Source organism: Oryzias melastigma, linkage group LG5 (genome assembly GCF_002922805.2).
Source record: "Oryzias melastigma strain HK-1 linkage group LG5, ASM292280v2, whole genome shotgun sequence".
Taxonomy (NCBI): domain Eukaryota; kingdom Metazoa; phylum Chordata; class Actinopteri; order Beloniformes; family Adrianichthyidae; genus Oryzias; species Oryzias melastigma.
The window spans coordinates 11,399,214-11,414,997 of record NC_050516.1 but is presented as its reverse complement, the minus strand read 5'-3'; the positions used below and the strand labels follow the sequence as shown (position 1 = coordinate 11,414,997).

Genomic DNA, 15,784 nt, shown 5'->3' with positions numbered 1-15,784 from the left:
GTGCTTTGGACTACAGCTAGTGTTTCAGCTGTGTGGTAGCTATTCTGGCTAATTTAGGGTTTGGAGTTTAGCTAATTTTTCAGCTGCATGCTAACTATTTTGGCTAATTTAGTATTTTTTTTCCATTTTAAGGTTAATTTGGAGTTTAGTTAATATTTCTGTGGCATGCTAGCTATTTTGGATAATTTAAGATTTCTTTTGTTTTGTAAGCTACTTTGAAATTTAGCTAATGTTTTAGCTGCAATCTAGCTTTTTTGGCTAACTTAGGCTTTTTCAGGTTTTTAGGCAAATTTTCATTTAACAAATATTTTAGCTAGCTTTCAGCTTGAGCGATTTTAGCAATCAATTTCAGCATCTTCAGCTATCAGCACTAGCATCCAAATTCAGCTTACAGCATTCAAACTAGCATTATCACAGGTAATGCTATATATCTAATTTTTAGTTAGTTTATAGCTAATGATGGTTAAGATGTATGTTTTACATCCAGTTTGCGCATGACCCGATTAGTCGACGAATCCGAAAAAATAACCGCGATTAGTCGACTACTAAAATAATCGTTTGTAGCAGCTCTACTTTTGAACACAGCACACAAGTTAATATCAAGATGAAATGAATATTGTGTAAAATAAGCAAGAAAGTCAAACGAACATGGATTTTTATATTTTTATGATTTTGGTGCGCGTTACCCATTTTCTCCATTTTACTATCAAATATAAACATGAAAGCATTAGTGTAGATTTATTTTTTTAAATAAATCTATTTGTGATTTAATCGTATTCTAATAATAAACTACTCTTACCATTCATTTTTCTTATTTATGTGACATGTTAAAATTCTAAATATAAATGCTAAAAATGATTTAACTACAAACTTGTATTTACTGAAATCATTAGCATTTTTTTCTCATGTCAAAGAGCCACCATGGAGGGATGAATGAGCGGCATGTGCTCCAGAGCCTCAGGTTGCAGACCCCCGTCTTAAATAAATGTTCTGGAGGACTGACGGTGAAGTAAAACTGCTCCGTCTCCTGCTGGTTGGCGCGCCGCTTGGCCAGGCTGGGCTTGCTCAAATACGATTCGCTGAAGGTGGACTTGACGGACTCCATGCTGTTGCTGTGGTGAAAGCACTCGGAGACGTCAAAGTCCTCCACGGTCACCATGTCTTGGATGGTGGACAGAGTGGCCTCCATTGTTTTCTTCACCTTTTGGTGGGGAAAACAGGATGTGAAATAAAGCAGGCGGTAGCCGGGGGTTTGGTTTTAAGAGACAAAAGACAGACCTCCTCGTTCTCGATCTTCAGAGTGGAGAGCCGCGGCTGCAGGTGCTGACACCTCTGGTTCAGATCAACATCCAGAGGCTGCTGCGCACACATCACCCCCATCTGCAAACACACGTGCAGAACACATGGACACGTCGGAACGCTGGTATTTCAGAAACTCCACCTCGACAAAAACCCGATAAAGAGGCGTACCGTGTCCCCCATATGGGACTGGAAATCAAAGCGAGCTGGTGGACAGAAAATGTTGTTGTAGGTCTCCATCACTTTCTGTTTGTCCCCGTTGGCCTCCAGACTCTCAGCTGCTCCTTCCAGGGCCTCCAGGCCAGAGTGCTTGGACGACTCCACATTCTGCTCTGCAGATAAGTAGGTCCTCAGCGCTCGATGCAGGCTGGCGTGGTAGCCCAGGTCACAGCACTGCCGCACAAACCCAGAAACATGGACTTTCAGTTTAACAAAATACAGAGAAAACGTTTAACATTTTTGGCAGATCTAAAGCCAACAAAACAGCAATTTGTTTGGTAAAACATTTTTTCTTCTAGTCCCACTCCAACCATATTTTTTTCCATTTTGAAATAATTCCCACTAGTCTTTTAATTATAAATGTGCAGTTTTTAGCCTAAATTCAAAAAGCCTTTGTCGTTTTTTAAGACATATTTTATGCCCAGCGCCAGTAGCTCATAGAAATACAGTTCTGGGTTGTGGGCGGGACTGGCCCACAAGTCACCAGACTATTCTAGCATCTGGTTTACTAATCCAACGCGATTTGAATTAAGAACAACTAAAAGAACAACTAAAAGTCCATTTTTATCTGTTAAAAAAAAACAGTTTTAAAGGAAATGCAACAAATAAATTTGATTAATCAGTTTTTAAGTAACTATTTGGTTTATTTTAAATAAAAATAAAACAACAGAAATATACATCTACACAGACATATGTCAAATTTAGGATATTTAGTCATGAATTGATTGGATCATATGTGTACATGTGCATACATTCACGTACACATGGAAATAAGTCAATTATAGCCTTGTTTCCACTGAGCGGTCCGATACGGAACATTAAAGAAGTGGTACTGTACGGAACAGTTAATTAATACTTTTAACAATTTTAACACCTTTTGAATTTCCTGTTTTTTTATTTAGCAAAAGTGTATTTAATTTCCCTGTTTTAGTTACTAAATAAGCACTTTTTATGTATTATTTATTATTTTAGTAAGCTTTTACAATGGGTTGTTTTAAAGTAATCTGAATTCTTCCCTTTTGTCTACCCCTCCATTTGAAGGGGCATTTGTAGTGAGAGTGGTGTCCGAAATATTTTTTGTAAGATCCCACCCTCCAAAACCCCCGGTCACGAGGGTAAACCGTGCCCCGCTGTGAGTGGAGAAGCACATTTCTTCTCGTGGATGTGCTCTGAAGCACAGAGGTTTACATTTACATGTCAGTAAACACTTTTTGTTGTAGCATGACGTTTTTATAGTAATAAAACCGCTAATGTTGTGTATATTTGAGCACTTGAAGCTCCATGCTAAGGCTAGCTGACGGCAACTATTGATGACATCATCTAGTGAAAGTGACATCTAAATTCGGAGACACCATCTGTTTGGAATGCTAAATGTAGAAGGGAATAACTCAGATTTGGCCTGTGAGTGTTGCACTGACCAGGAAGCACTTTTCATTTCAATGCACCTGTGAAAGTGACAAATAAAGATCTATTTATCTAGCTTGTTTTCACGGCACATGCGTGGCGTAGACCGCTAGCTGTGACGACTAGAAAAGCAACAACAATGGAGGTCATCCAGCAGCTCGTCTTTTTCTTGCTTTACTTTTTGTACATGGTGTATAACAGGAAATAAATGTTTGAAATAAGAATGCGAGCGGCTAAGATGAATAGCCTACCGCTGCTAGAAACATTAGCTTAAATGAGCGCTATGTTGGTGCTTTCTAATGTTGTCATCGCTTTCTGCCAATCAACCGGTGGCTACAGCGGCTCCGCCCTAACCGTTCTGTTCCACTTTCAATAGACCTACAACAGATGGACGCCCCCAAGAGGTACGGGTCGGTACTGTTTCATGGTTCCATTTTACAATGGAAGCGCTCAGTGGAAACTGAGGCTTATGGTTACTTTTTTATCATAAATAGACAGTGCATGACACTTTTAAACCATTAAATATTAAGTTTGTCCAAAACATTTTCATTAATTGCTTGAAAAGGAGGAGGAAGAAGTAAACTTAAACACTCCCACCTCTTTTATGCTTGACTTAACGTTATATTTATTTTGCATAATTATCATGATCTGGTTTTTAACTTCTGATCATGAAGTAAAGATCAGATATTATTTTTGTTAACAGTAATAAATAAAAAAATAACCCATTTGACAACCTTAAAGCATGTACTTCTATAGTTGTGTCCCATACGGCGCTTTAGATAGAACATGCTGGGAGATGATCACTTTGCAGCTTTGACTGAAGCACAAAAGACAGCGGCAGACACAAACTCAGCAGTTCCTAAGCCTTTATCACAGGACAACACCACAGCTTTGCACTCACGTCAATGATGTCGGAGAGGTCATGGATGTAATATTTGAAGACACAGCTGTTGGTGGCCTCGAGCGCTATGAGGTACTCGTTCCTGGCCTTGATGGCCTTGAGTTTGTTCTCCGTGTACTTGGCTTGTCTCTGATGAGAGAGGGAGATAGCAGAAAGAACCGATAAGTAGTGAAAGAGGTAAAGAAGAAGCGATGAGTGGAGAGAGGAAGCGGGATAATAGGTGTTAAAGTGGAGCGCCTCAGTATTGATTCGGGGGAAAAAGAGGTGTGGAAGTGTTTTGCAGTGACAGGCTCCATCTGGAGCAGACAAGGTTAGCAATAAGCCAGACATGCACTTATGAATCATTCATGAGACAAACAATCACACACAGTGACAACAGGTGGAGCGCTCAGGAAAAGCTTTCTTCCCGAGCCTCCCTGGTTTTCCTCACCTTCCCCTTCATCTTCTCGATTTTTTTGACGCTGGAGCGTCGAACGGGCTTCTCGTCAGTCTTGATGCTGGCCAGAGTGTCGGGGGAGCGCGGCGTTTGGCGGTCCTCCTGCCGACTGGAGCGGCCCATCTGCTTCTCCTCCTGCTTCTCCGCCTCCTTCAGCTTCGACTCGGCATTGATGCTGTCAGTGTTGTATATGTGATACGTCTTCATCACCTGTGAATCCAATGAAATGAAAATCTGAAATATGCTTCACATCCGCAAGTTGAAAAAGCTGTTTTTTCCACATCGGGGAGGTTTGTTTGTGCTCCTATTTTTAGCAGTCGTCTGTCTTGGGGAATTTTAAACATGGTTATGTTCAAGGTCGCCTCAGGATTTACAGGCTTTTCTCTCCGTAATAATAGAATAGAATGTTTACGGTAATTTAGTGGCATTTGTAAAGAACACAGCATTTGCTCTTTTTCATGTTTTATCTGGCATTTTCTTCCAACGGACTCAGGAGTCATTCGTGACTGTAAGTGAGATTTAGGAAAACTCCATCACAGTGGTTCAGGTCTCATTCAGGACGTCCAGTACTTCCTGGATAAGAACCTGGATGATACCGTTTCTGCACAGTGATACCAAGTCAGACTGTTTCTTTAGACGTCCAGTTGTATTTGGGGGAGCTGGGTGGGAAACAGAGCAGGGAGGGGTGCTGGTTATATGTTCCGTTTTCAAATGCATTTTGATTGTTTTTATGTACTTTGGGTTTCAAAAGAATGAAAAGCGCTAAACAAATAAGGTTTGATCTGATGTGACTCTTTGTTTCTGTTGTTTGAGGTTCCACAGGGCTCAGTCCTTGGCCCCTGTTTTTTTTCTTTTCACTTAGGTTTCATACCTCAAAAAAAGACATAAATGTACTCTGCTGCTATGCAGACGACACTCAGATTTATGTCTCTCTAGAAAAGGAAGAGGTGTTTTTGCTGTCATTAAATTGAGGCAGCTTACACTCAAACTAGATGAAGAGATAAGTTTCGAGGCGAAATCATTGACTGTTTATGAGAACTAGAGTGAGTGAGGGCGATGTCATTAGGAATTCCCCACAATTACAGACACAAAATGCTATCTTGTGACCACAAAATACTAATTTATGGCCACAATTTACTAATTTGAGGGAATAATATTTTATTATTTGTTTAATTTTTAAAAGGCTCTGTATATTGACCTTCAAATGAACATTAAAAGTTCTTTTTTTGTTCAAATCACGTTTTAAGACTCACTCTAACTTCTCAACACATTCAAGTTGACAAATTAAAGGATTCTTGAATTGTTTTGACTTTTTAAATGTATAAAATGTAATAATTTTCCTTCTTGTTGTGTTTTGTGTTCCTTTATGTTTAGCTTTACCCACAAAGGGTTTTGGTCTTCTGGTTGTAAAGTCATTTATAGCTACAGACTGACTGGATTAGACGTATTTATCCCGCTGTGGCTGTTTTCTTACTTTTAGCTCATGATCACAAACCACACAGCAGCACACAGGGCAGAAGTCATTTAATGCGTCTCTGCTACACAACAATGCTGCGCTGGGGGCACCGCATGGATTTATCATAGAGGATTAAACGCATGAATTGAGCGTCTGTCTGCAGTGTCAGCGTTTTTCCAGTGACCACCACCACTGCTGGTGCTGCCGCTGGTCGGACCCTCGAGCGAGGCTGCAGACAAACGTGCCGCTCCATCTGCGAGCATACATGTGAGATCTATTTCTACGCCTCCCTATAGACCCTAATTACAGCATAAGACCGGCTTTTATGAGTCTGGCTCAGCTGAAGCCGTATCCACACTTTTGGCAGTAATGATGAAAAACCAAAAGCCTTTGATCCCAGAAGCAAAGTGAGAAGGCCAGAACAGGAGAACGATTCACTGGATCTAATGTTAAGCACGACTAATTACTTTTGCAGAACTGGGAGATTTTCCTATTACCATTAAATATCAAGAAAATATGATGGTTTTTTTTTTTTGCTTTGCTGGGATCCAGTATTAAGACATCCTAAGATTCTTATATGATGATAGAGTTGATTAAAAATGAGTCCGAGTTAAGCAGGATGCCAAATTTCAGGAAAAACATCAAATAACCTAATAAAAACAAGGGAGGTCGGCCTTTTGGGACTAAATCACTTAAACCACACATGGTCACATGTTCATGAGTGAAGTAATTTTTGTGCCACCATATTGAGAACAAAAGTCACAGTTTTGATCAACATCAACCCTCTGGTCTGTGATTGGTTGTTTGGTGTGGTCAACACATTCTAACTCCCAACTCATCACATACTGACGTTTGGCTAAGAAGCTCAACTGTCCTCAACTCGTGTTAAAATCATGGGTCCCCAACCTCCGGGCCGCAAACCGGAATCGGTCCAGTACCCCAACCCAGTACCAGTACCCTGACCCAGTACCAGTACCCTAACTTGGCTCCAGTTCACATCTACACCTGGTTTGTGCCCGGTACCACGTCTGGTACCGCTTTGGGTCCTGTACCTGTATTGTGAATGAATCAGACGAAGACATTGCTTTGAACTGTTTTTAACCCTAGAGCATTATCGCTGGATGATTTTGTTCAATAAGTTGCATTTTTCTGAGTGTCATGGTCCCCGAGTAAAGTCTCACATGTCCCAGGAATGGATGGACCAAAGACCAACTCTCCAGTATCTTTATTTATTTTTTTAGGATTTTTTCTTCTCAAATTCCTAATTTTTCAGCCATTTTCAAGCATGTTTTTAGGATCTTCCTATTTTTTTTCCATTTTGTTACATAAACCACATTTGAAAATTAAAAATAACTACTCTAATTTATCATGCGTTGTCATATTTTGAACAATTTTTGTGAGAATTACTTTTTATTGGGTATATTATATCAGGTAAAATCTTTTAGGGTTAATTAGTCTTAATCCAAACCTGTTTACAACTTCCGCATCATCTTATGCCCGGTGTGTTGCTCCGCAAGACAATCTAGTTCCTTGCAACTTCTCCACACATTACAGTACCGTGTCTGGTACCGTGAAGGGTACCGGTCCCGGTTTTGGTACAGGTATTGGACGCATCGTGAAAACAGTCCGTGCCCAGTATGACACTCGGTACCACGTCTTGAGGGTTGAGGACCCTTGATTTTACAAACATACAGCCCGTCCAAAAATAACGAGTTGGGGACAACCGAAAGGTCACGAAGTGACAAGGAGGGGCGGTAACCAAACGTCAATATGTGACGACTTGGGGATGAGAATGTGTTGGTGTGTTGTTTTACACTAAATTGAAACTTATGCACGCAATTTCAAAGATAGGGAGAGAGTGAGATGAGAGACAACACTGCTGAACATTTTTGTGCTGCAAAACATTTTTTTTAAAAAGCAAATATTTATTTTTTTCATTTGCGAATCATTAAGTTTACATTTTGTTTGCCATTTAGGAAATTTTGATTTCAAAAGTGCAACTTTTGTTCACAATATGTGGCAGAAAAATGACTTCAGATTCATGCAGCCTAAAAAAAACAATTTTACACAAATAGGATTTCTAACTCCAAGTGTTTAGAGTTTATGGACGTCCAAAGATGTTGATTTTGTGGCTTTGTCAACTCACCCCGTAAAGCTCATTAAGCACTTTCATCAGGTCCTCTTGCAGCTGGGCTCCAATCTCTTTGCTCTAAGGAGAGAAAAAAAAATCAGATTTATTTCACCTTTGACCATCAGGTTAGAATTCTTCATACTTCCAGGTAGATACAGGCGTCTGTGAGCCAAAACATTCATGCACATTTTTTCTATGGGTATGCTGCAGGCGACAGGCCACTTGAACAATTTGTAAGGCTAAATAAGGCTGAAGTAGGTGAGACATTGCTTCCATTTTCACATGTCCACTTTCTATGTTGTTGCTCTGACAACAAATTCAATCTGTATCCAGTGATGATCTCCTCCATCATAACAGCTGACTAAATGATCTCCTTGTCTCCACGTGGAAAAGCCTCTAATCCAGATAAATGAGTATTAGAGATGGACTTGATGACAGACAGCAGGAAGGCTGCAGACGGCGAGGACGGCGGGGACAGGAAGAGGACAAAAGAAGTAGATACAAAATTCAGATAATGGAGCAGTAAAAGATAAAACAGTAAGAAAGCTGGGAGGATGGAGAGGAACACAGACGCCGCTTTTTTCTTGACTGAACTGCCGGGGGCCTTCAGTGACTGATTACAACCCCCCTCCTCAGATCAGAGGAATCCTCACTGATAAATCTGGGCTCATAAACAAACAGTCGCCTTCATACTTTAGCATCAATGTGGAGGGATTCTCCCAAGACTTCACAAAGAAACTATTCAATACTGGCTCAAATAAAGAGACATAAGTCACACTGTTTTATCTACATACAACAACACAGATTTGCTTTTAACAGATTCACAACTTGTGTTATTCGCCCCTCGGGCCACAGGATGAAAGAAAATAAAATACCTTCATAAAGTCAGGAGAAAGACAAACACCTGCTGCAAATTTGAATGCACTGCTGTTTGTGTGTCACCCTTACGAGCCGGTTAATGGGGAGGTCAGGTTCTGACTGAATAGATCATAAATAATTGATTTTAATCACAAACATCAATGTAAAGTCTGTGACACAGCAGAGAAATGTATTTACACAAACACAAACAGGTGTGTTAAAAAGAAAATCAAAACTAATGTTTATTTCACTACAAAAGGGTGGGATTTAAAATAAAATAATAATAATTTAATCAATATAGAAAGGATCTGTGCTTATCAAATTTGAATAATAAAATCTATTTAACAATGTTCGCTTAAAGTAACATCTATACATTTTAGGTAAAAAAAAATCTGTTAGTTTTGAACATGCCAGTTCAAATCCATCCATTTTTCTAAACCTACAATTAAGAGTCACCTATTTACCGATGAGCTATGTCTTTGGGACTTTGTGGGGGATGCAGGAATTCCCGGAGGAAATCTCCGGCAGCATTTGAACTACTACATCACTGTGAAGTCTATGAGAGAATTCATAACTCCATTAGTTACTGCTCTAACTTTGTTCATTTTAAATCACTATTAAAAAGGGGATTCCCCCATGAAAAAAGGGTTTTTAATGTAAATGTAAAAAATACAATGGAATTTAGCTGAATTTAATTGAATTATGAACTAGTCAATGAAAATGATTTGGCAGTGAAACCCAAAGGACTAAGATGAGGAGGATGGAGAAAAGAGCAGGAGGCGAGAGGAAGATGTCAAATAAATAGAATCCAGAATGAGGGCAGTTTAAATATTCAACCTAAAGCAACAGTTTCAGATAGGAAGCCCAGAAAACCCACATTTCAAATATATTGACTCATGAATGATATAATATATTACGAAGGTTTAAATTAATATAAAAAAACAACCTAAAACAATAGTCTTAAATTTAAAAGTTTTAATAAAATGGTTTTAATTGTGGATCCCCGGTGTATTTTCTATGTCATTAATAAATGTTTTTATATGCTCCTGATTCACAACCATTTGAATATAGAAATACTAATAAAGTTGCATTTTCTTTATATATGTCCTCCATTATGAGAAAAAAAAATCCAACTTGAGTATGTAAGAAACAGAAAAATACAAAGTTTTAACCAGAGTGGGATTTTAAAAGTATTTCTTGAGGATCTTCAGCTGCTCTCTGTGCTTTTACACTTATAATAAAAAAACAGAACATTCTTACAAGGAAATCCAATGACTCCTTAAAGATTGAAACTTTCCACATCTAATCTATACAAACGCAATTACTCACATTGCAAACGCAACCGCACACAATCCCACCTAACCCATCTACAGAGCTTGCTTCTATCAGGAAACTTATCAGAAGTTTATTAATACCTCCAAAAGTGATTCAGTCAATGTAAGTTTTCTTTCTTAATAATGTAGGGTGTTTTTTTCTGTATATCTAAAGAACTTACCTACAACCAACCCAACTCCAACCAACCAAACACACCAACCAATCAAGCAAATAACCAACCAAAAACACCAACTAGCCAACCAATCCAACACACCAACCAACTAACCCAACACACCAACCAACTAACCCAACACACCAACCAACTAACCCAACACACCAACCAACTAACCCAACACACCAACCAACTAACCCAACACACCAACCAACTAACTAACCCAACACACCAACCAAATAACCCAACATACCAAACAACTAACCCAACACACCAACCAACTAACTAACCCAACACACCAACCAAATAACCCAACATACCAACTAACTAATCCAACATATCAACCAACTAACTAACCCAACACACCAACTAACTAACCCAACACACCAACTAACTAACCCAACACACCAACCAACTAACCCAACACACCAACCAACTAACCTAACATGCCAACCAATTAATCCAACACGCCAACCAACTAACCCAACACACCAACCAACTAACCCAACATGCCAACCAACTAATCCAACATGCCAACCAACTAACCCAACACACCAACCTACTAACCCTATACACCAACCCAACCATTTCAGCACACCGACCAACCCAGCACATCAACTAAACACACCAACTAACTAACCCAACACACCAACAAATTAAGCAACCAACCAACATAAAACACCAATCAACCAACCAACCACCCAACAGACTCAGGGCTAAATGATTTTGTTACCATACTGACTGAATCTTTGCATTCAGACATTTATTACCATGTTGGACTATAACTGACTGCGACTGTTTTTGTGAACCCATTAAATAATTCGTAATATATTGTTTATGGATTTGGCGTTAAAACATAAAAAAAATAGTTAACTTTTCTTGTTTGGTTTTTTCTGTCAACGCACATCTGGAGGGTCTTCTTGAGGAAAAAAGCGTTCACAGGAAGGTCCCGGAGAGGGCAAGCAGCTTTAATATGGAAACAATTAGATTCACGTGTATGTCGGTCATATTCTCCAAAATTATATACACAAAGATTACAAAATAAAAGCTGGAGGTAAGATTGAATGACAAGTGCAATGCATTCAAAATAAACAAAACTGAAAATGCAAACGTGAACTATAAGCAGACTTTTCCGCTGCATGCTGAGCTTGTCTCCTCTTGTAAGTGTAGGGCTGGTGAGAAAAAGCATTCCACCATAAAAAGATGGAAAGTGAAAAACAAAACCTGCAGTCAAGAAGACCACAAAAGTAACAGGATACTTGGGCCGCCCCGTACACTTTCATCAAAAGGCGGTATTGGGTAACAGTTGGCCTTGCTAAGCTGTGCTTTACTATTTACCATCCATGGATGTTGACCCTTGGACTTATCGTTTTACCTCTGGTCACCACATCTGGCTCAAAAAAAGCCTCCCGCATAAATGCACCACATGTCAGGTCTTATCTGACCAAGTCTGAGGCTCAGAGACAAAGTTCTCTTTCACCACAGGCTATTCTTTTTCGTTTCTGCTCTTTGGGTGACTTAAGCTTCAATATCTCACAAACTTACAGCATTAATCTACAGTACATGTCACTCACTCTCAGTAGTCTCTGCCTGTTTATGTCAATGACAAAAAATCCTATAAATAAGCTGATTAAAATGAAGGTATTGGAATGTTTCCTGGTTTATGGGCCACAATGTGTGAAAGGAACCAAGATAAAAAAAAAAACTAAACAAAAAGCAAAAATCAATACCAATGAGGATACTAAGAGTGAGTTAAGCTCATTAGCTTGTTTGTTTGTCTTATTGCATTCAAAGACAATCTGTCAGACAGGAAATAAGCAGCCATAGATTTTCATGCACCGTCAGCATCTACACTTCTAACTATCTTTCTGTAGCTGTGATCACTTTGTTCTTGGTCACTCTCCTTTCTACTCCACACTCAATGAGCTAAGTAGGTGTAGAGAATACAGCAAATCTCATGATAAGATATGCTGTAATGTGGGTACAAACATTTTTGTCTTCAAGTATTTCTGCTACAATTTTCAAACCAATGCATTTTCTCTCCCAACTCATCATATTTGGACATGTGGTTCAGGATCCCTTCGCGTCACTTTTAAATTGTTTTGGGTGTCCCAACTCTGTTTTTTGACGTACTGACTGTTCCCATTAAATCAGGGGTCCCCAACCTATGGGTCGCGAACCGGTACCGGTTTGAGGGCCGCTTAGTACCGGCCACAGATGCAAATCAGGGGTCCCCAACCCATGTGAAGCGGACTGGTACCAAATTGTAATTTCGATAATAAATTCTCCTAATGGAAACACCACAATTTCGAAAAAAAAAAAACAAGCGCTTAAAGGAGGTGGTATTTGGGGCGTGTCAAAATTGACATCAAAACTGTAATGGAAACACATTTTGGTGCAGTTGTTCCACTCCGAGCACAGAGCCTATTCCAACTGAGGAGACTCATAGTTAAACCGGAGCTCAGTCTGATTGGAGACAAACCTCGAAAGATGGGTCACACAGCAGTTACTGGTCCCGCGATCAGGGTCCACTTGGGTACTTTCACACTGAACATTTGTTCCGGATTATTGGGAAAAACGAACTCTGGTTCACTTTAAGCAAACCAAATCTGTCCAGTCTGAATACACTCTTAAGGCTTTAGGTTGAATTTCCATTGTCCTTTTGGGTGAAAACCCCGGAGACAAGGTCACGTTGATAAAACCCTTTTTGTTCTGGGGAAAGAGAAATCATTGGTCGGCTGAGACTGTAAATAAGTTGAAGATAGCTGGGGGGTCAGTGATGTCATGAAACCAGTTTTCAGATTTTTTAGCCTTCTTGGTTACATGTAACATCACTAATGCTGTTTACTGATGTTATCACTCATCACTATAAACTAGCATTTCCTTGTATTGATATCTTATACAAAGAGGGAAGAACTGCATATTTAAAAAATATTTAACTTGAACAAAGAACTATCCAAAACCTCTCTGGAAAATCTCTTTGAGACATCCGTACCTTCTTGAAGAGCCTTCCCGAATCCTCGCTGATCTGTGCAAAGCGGGGTATGATGTTGTTGAGGTAGAGGTCGGACAGGGTGGCGTGGTCGCGGCTCTCCCTCTTCACCTGAAGCAGCAGCAGGTTCCAGCAGTTCACCGGCGATAAGATGCTCTGCTCCTTCCTGCTCACACAGAAGAGGAGGTCTTAGCCCCACAAAGTCTCTTTCATCTTCTTCAAAACTGATGTTTTAGTCACAGACACAAAAACCTCCTTTGATCTTTCACATTTTTACCCTCAGCATTTTTTTTTCAAAGATAGCGAGAAAACCCCGCCAAGATTTGGGCAAAAAGCCAGCCCTTTTGAACAAACACACATACACAGAGGAACGAAACGACAACCCGGTGGTAGCATTCAGCCGACGCACAAATCCCACCGGGAAGAGGGGAATGCTAAGACAGCATCCCCATGATTAGCTTGAAAATCCACAGCAAAAACATAGTACCACATGTGCATGTGCATGTGGGTGTTTTATTTTATTGTTATTTATGATATCTTACACTTATTTCTAACTTGTATAAATTTGATAAAATATATGTTTATGGAGAGCAAAATATTGAAAGTTAGCCTATTTAGGATTAAAGTTGATTTATTCTTGAATAATATTCCTGCCTGTTTATTATTCAAAATTATGTTAAAAATTTACAGTTTTAACGTTTTAAAAATTGACATTCTGCTAGCTTTTTGGACTATTTTGGCATTTACAAAGGTTTATTAGGCTATGTTGGAGTTTAGCTGATATTTCAGCTACATGCTAGCTGTTTTGGCTAACTTGAGCTTTTTTTTTTAAACATTTTTGGGCTTTTTTTTAGTTTAGCTAATATTCCAGCAACATGCTAGCTGTTTTGGCTAACTTAGGCCTTTTTAAAAGTGTTTAAGGCTATTTTGGAGTTAGGCTGACATTTACAAGCTAGCTGTTTAGAATAATTTAGACTTTTTAAAAAGTTGTTTAGGCTGTTTTGAAGTTTAGCTATTTTCAGCTACATGCTAGCTGTTTAGGCTAACCTAAGTTTTAGGCTAATTTGGCATTCAGCTAACATTTTAGTGGGAATCAGCTTCAGCATTTTCAGTTATCAGCTTCAGCGTGTTTAGCTATCAATTTCAGCATCTTTAGCTATCAGCACTAGCATCTTTAGCGGCCAAATTCAGCTTACAGCATTCAAACTATTATTATCGCAGGTAATGCTATATATCTAGTTAATAATTATGTTAAAAAGTTATGGTTTTAAATTTTTTAAATGTTTGTTTTAGACTGTTCAGTAAATGTTTATCTTGTTCGGCCCGCGACCTAAAGTGTGTTTTGGATTTTGGCCCCCTCTGAGATTGAGTTTGACACCCTGATCTAGCGGGTAAAATAGATTATAAGTGAGCGTAAGGGGATGAAAGAAGGTCTTTGTGTCGCTAGGCGCAGCTTTAGTTGGATGAAGAGGAGGGAGCTGCAGGGCATGTACATCACTCACACACCAACACACACACAGGGGTCAGGGAAAGTAGAGCATTGACCCGGGCATCCACAATGTCAGACAGACAGAGAAAGTCTTTGATTTGACTGTTGGGTTTGGAGAGGGGGGGTTCCCCCGGGGGGGACTGTTTCAGGGGGTGATGTGATAGGCTGGTGGTGGCTGCTACAGGTCGAGTAACTGTAAGAACAACACAAACGTCTGATGTGTTTCTGCTCAGGGAGACATGGAAGACGGCCTGGTATGCATCAGAGTCAGCGGTCACGTGGACTGATGTGTGTCATCGTCTTCTGGAACTTCCCCAATCTTTCCATTTTTGTCTTAGAACGTCTGGACTCATTTGTTGCCAAATACAAGGAAACAGTTCCTCTGATGTTTGAAGATGCTGGTGTTTGCACCTGCATGTGACATGTCAGCTAAAGATAACAGGGAAGCCTCAGCAAGGTAAACTCCAAAATGTCAACAGGTGCCCAAGGGTCAAGAAAAGTTGCTTTTTCTTATTGATCGTAAATATACGGCAAATAAATGATATTTAAGGATACAACATCTCACTTTATACCCTCAGTGGAACGGATTAAAGTCCCTCTCTGATCATCTTTTGATCTATTTTCAAAGCATTCCCAGTTTTAATTATGATTATGCCATTTTTAGCCAAAATCAAAAACCTGAGTCATTTTCTAGGATATAGTTTCAGGAGTTCATTAGAAATTTGCCTCTGAGTTGTGGGCGGGACCACTGGCGTGGAGCAACGCTCTACTGCTAGCTTACAGCTCCTCACTCTACCACAAGGCTGTTGTGAAAGAAAATACAGTTTTGAAAAAAATCAGTGAGAACCACCAAACAAATTGGAGGTCAGACGATGTGATCGGGCCTCGAAGACCACAGTGAAGAAACGTGCAGCTGAAGGGATGCAAACGTCTGCAAGCTATTAACACGGAAACGGGCTTCCTTCAGATTCCGCACGAGTGGATTCTTCAAACTTTGCACACTTTGTGAGGGCTTCTCCATCTACATAAATCAGCCTCGGGGAGCGGTGTGCACACACCATAAGGTTTAATGTACCCCCCTCCAAATCACTGCGGCGTACAGTCTGGCAAGTA

At 39.8% G+C, this 15,784-nt stretch overlaps 1 protein-coding gene across 3 annotated transcripts in view; it reads right to left on the bottom strand.

Annotated features, from left to right (window-relative positions):
* The window catches only part of srgap2 (SLIT-ROBO Rho GTPase activating protein 2), an 81,224-nt gene that overhangs the window by 17,169 nt on the left and 48,271 nt on the right, over positions 1–15,784 (bottom strand). For all 3 annotated transcript variants that reach the window (XM_024270203.2, XM_024270205.2, XM_024270204.2), the window contains exons 3-9: positions 13,186–13,348; positions 7,862–7,924; positions 4,254–4,469; positions 3,824–3,952; positions 1,471–1,692; positions 1,279–1,380; positions 1,004–1,201 (exon numbers count right to left, since the gene is read on the bottom strand). In XM_024270203.2, coding sequence (XP_024125971.1) covers positions 1,004–1,201; positions 1,279–1,380; positions 1,471–1,692; positions 3,824–3,952; positions 4,254–4,469; positions 7,862–7,924; positions 13,186–13,348 — 1,093 coding nt within the window. The remainder of the gene's footprint in view (positions 1–1,003; positions 1,202–1,278; positions 1,381–1,470; positions 1,693–3,823; positions 3,953–4,253; positions 4,470–7,861; positions 7,925–13,185; positions 13,349–15,784) is intronic.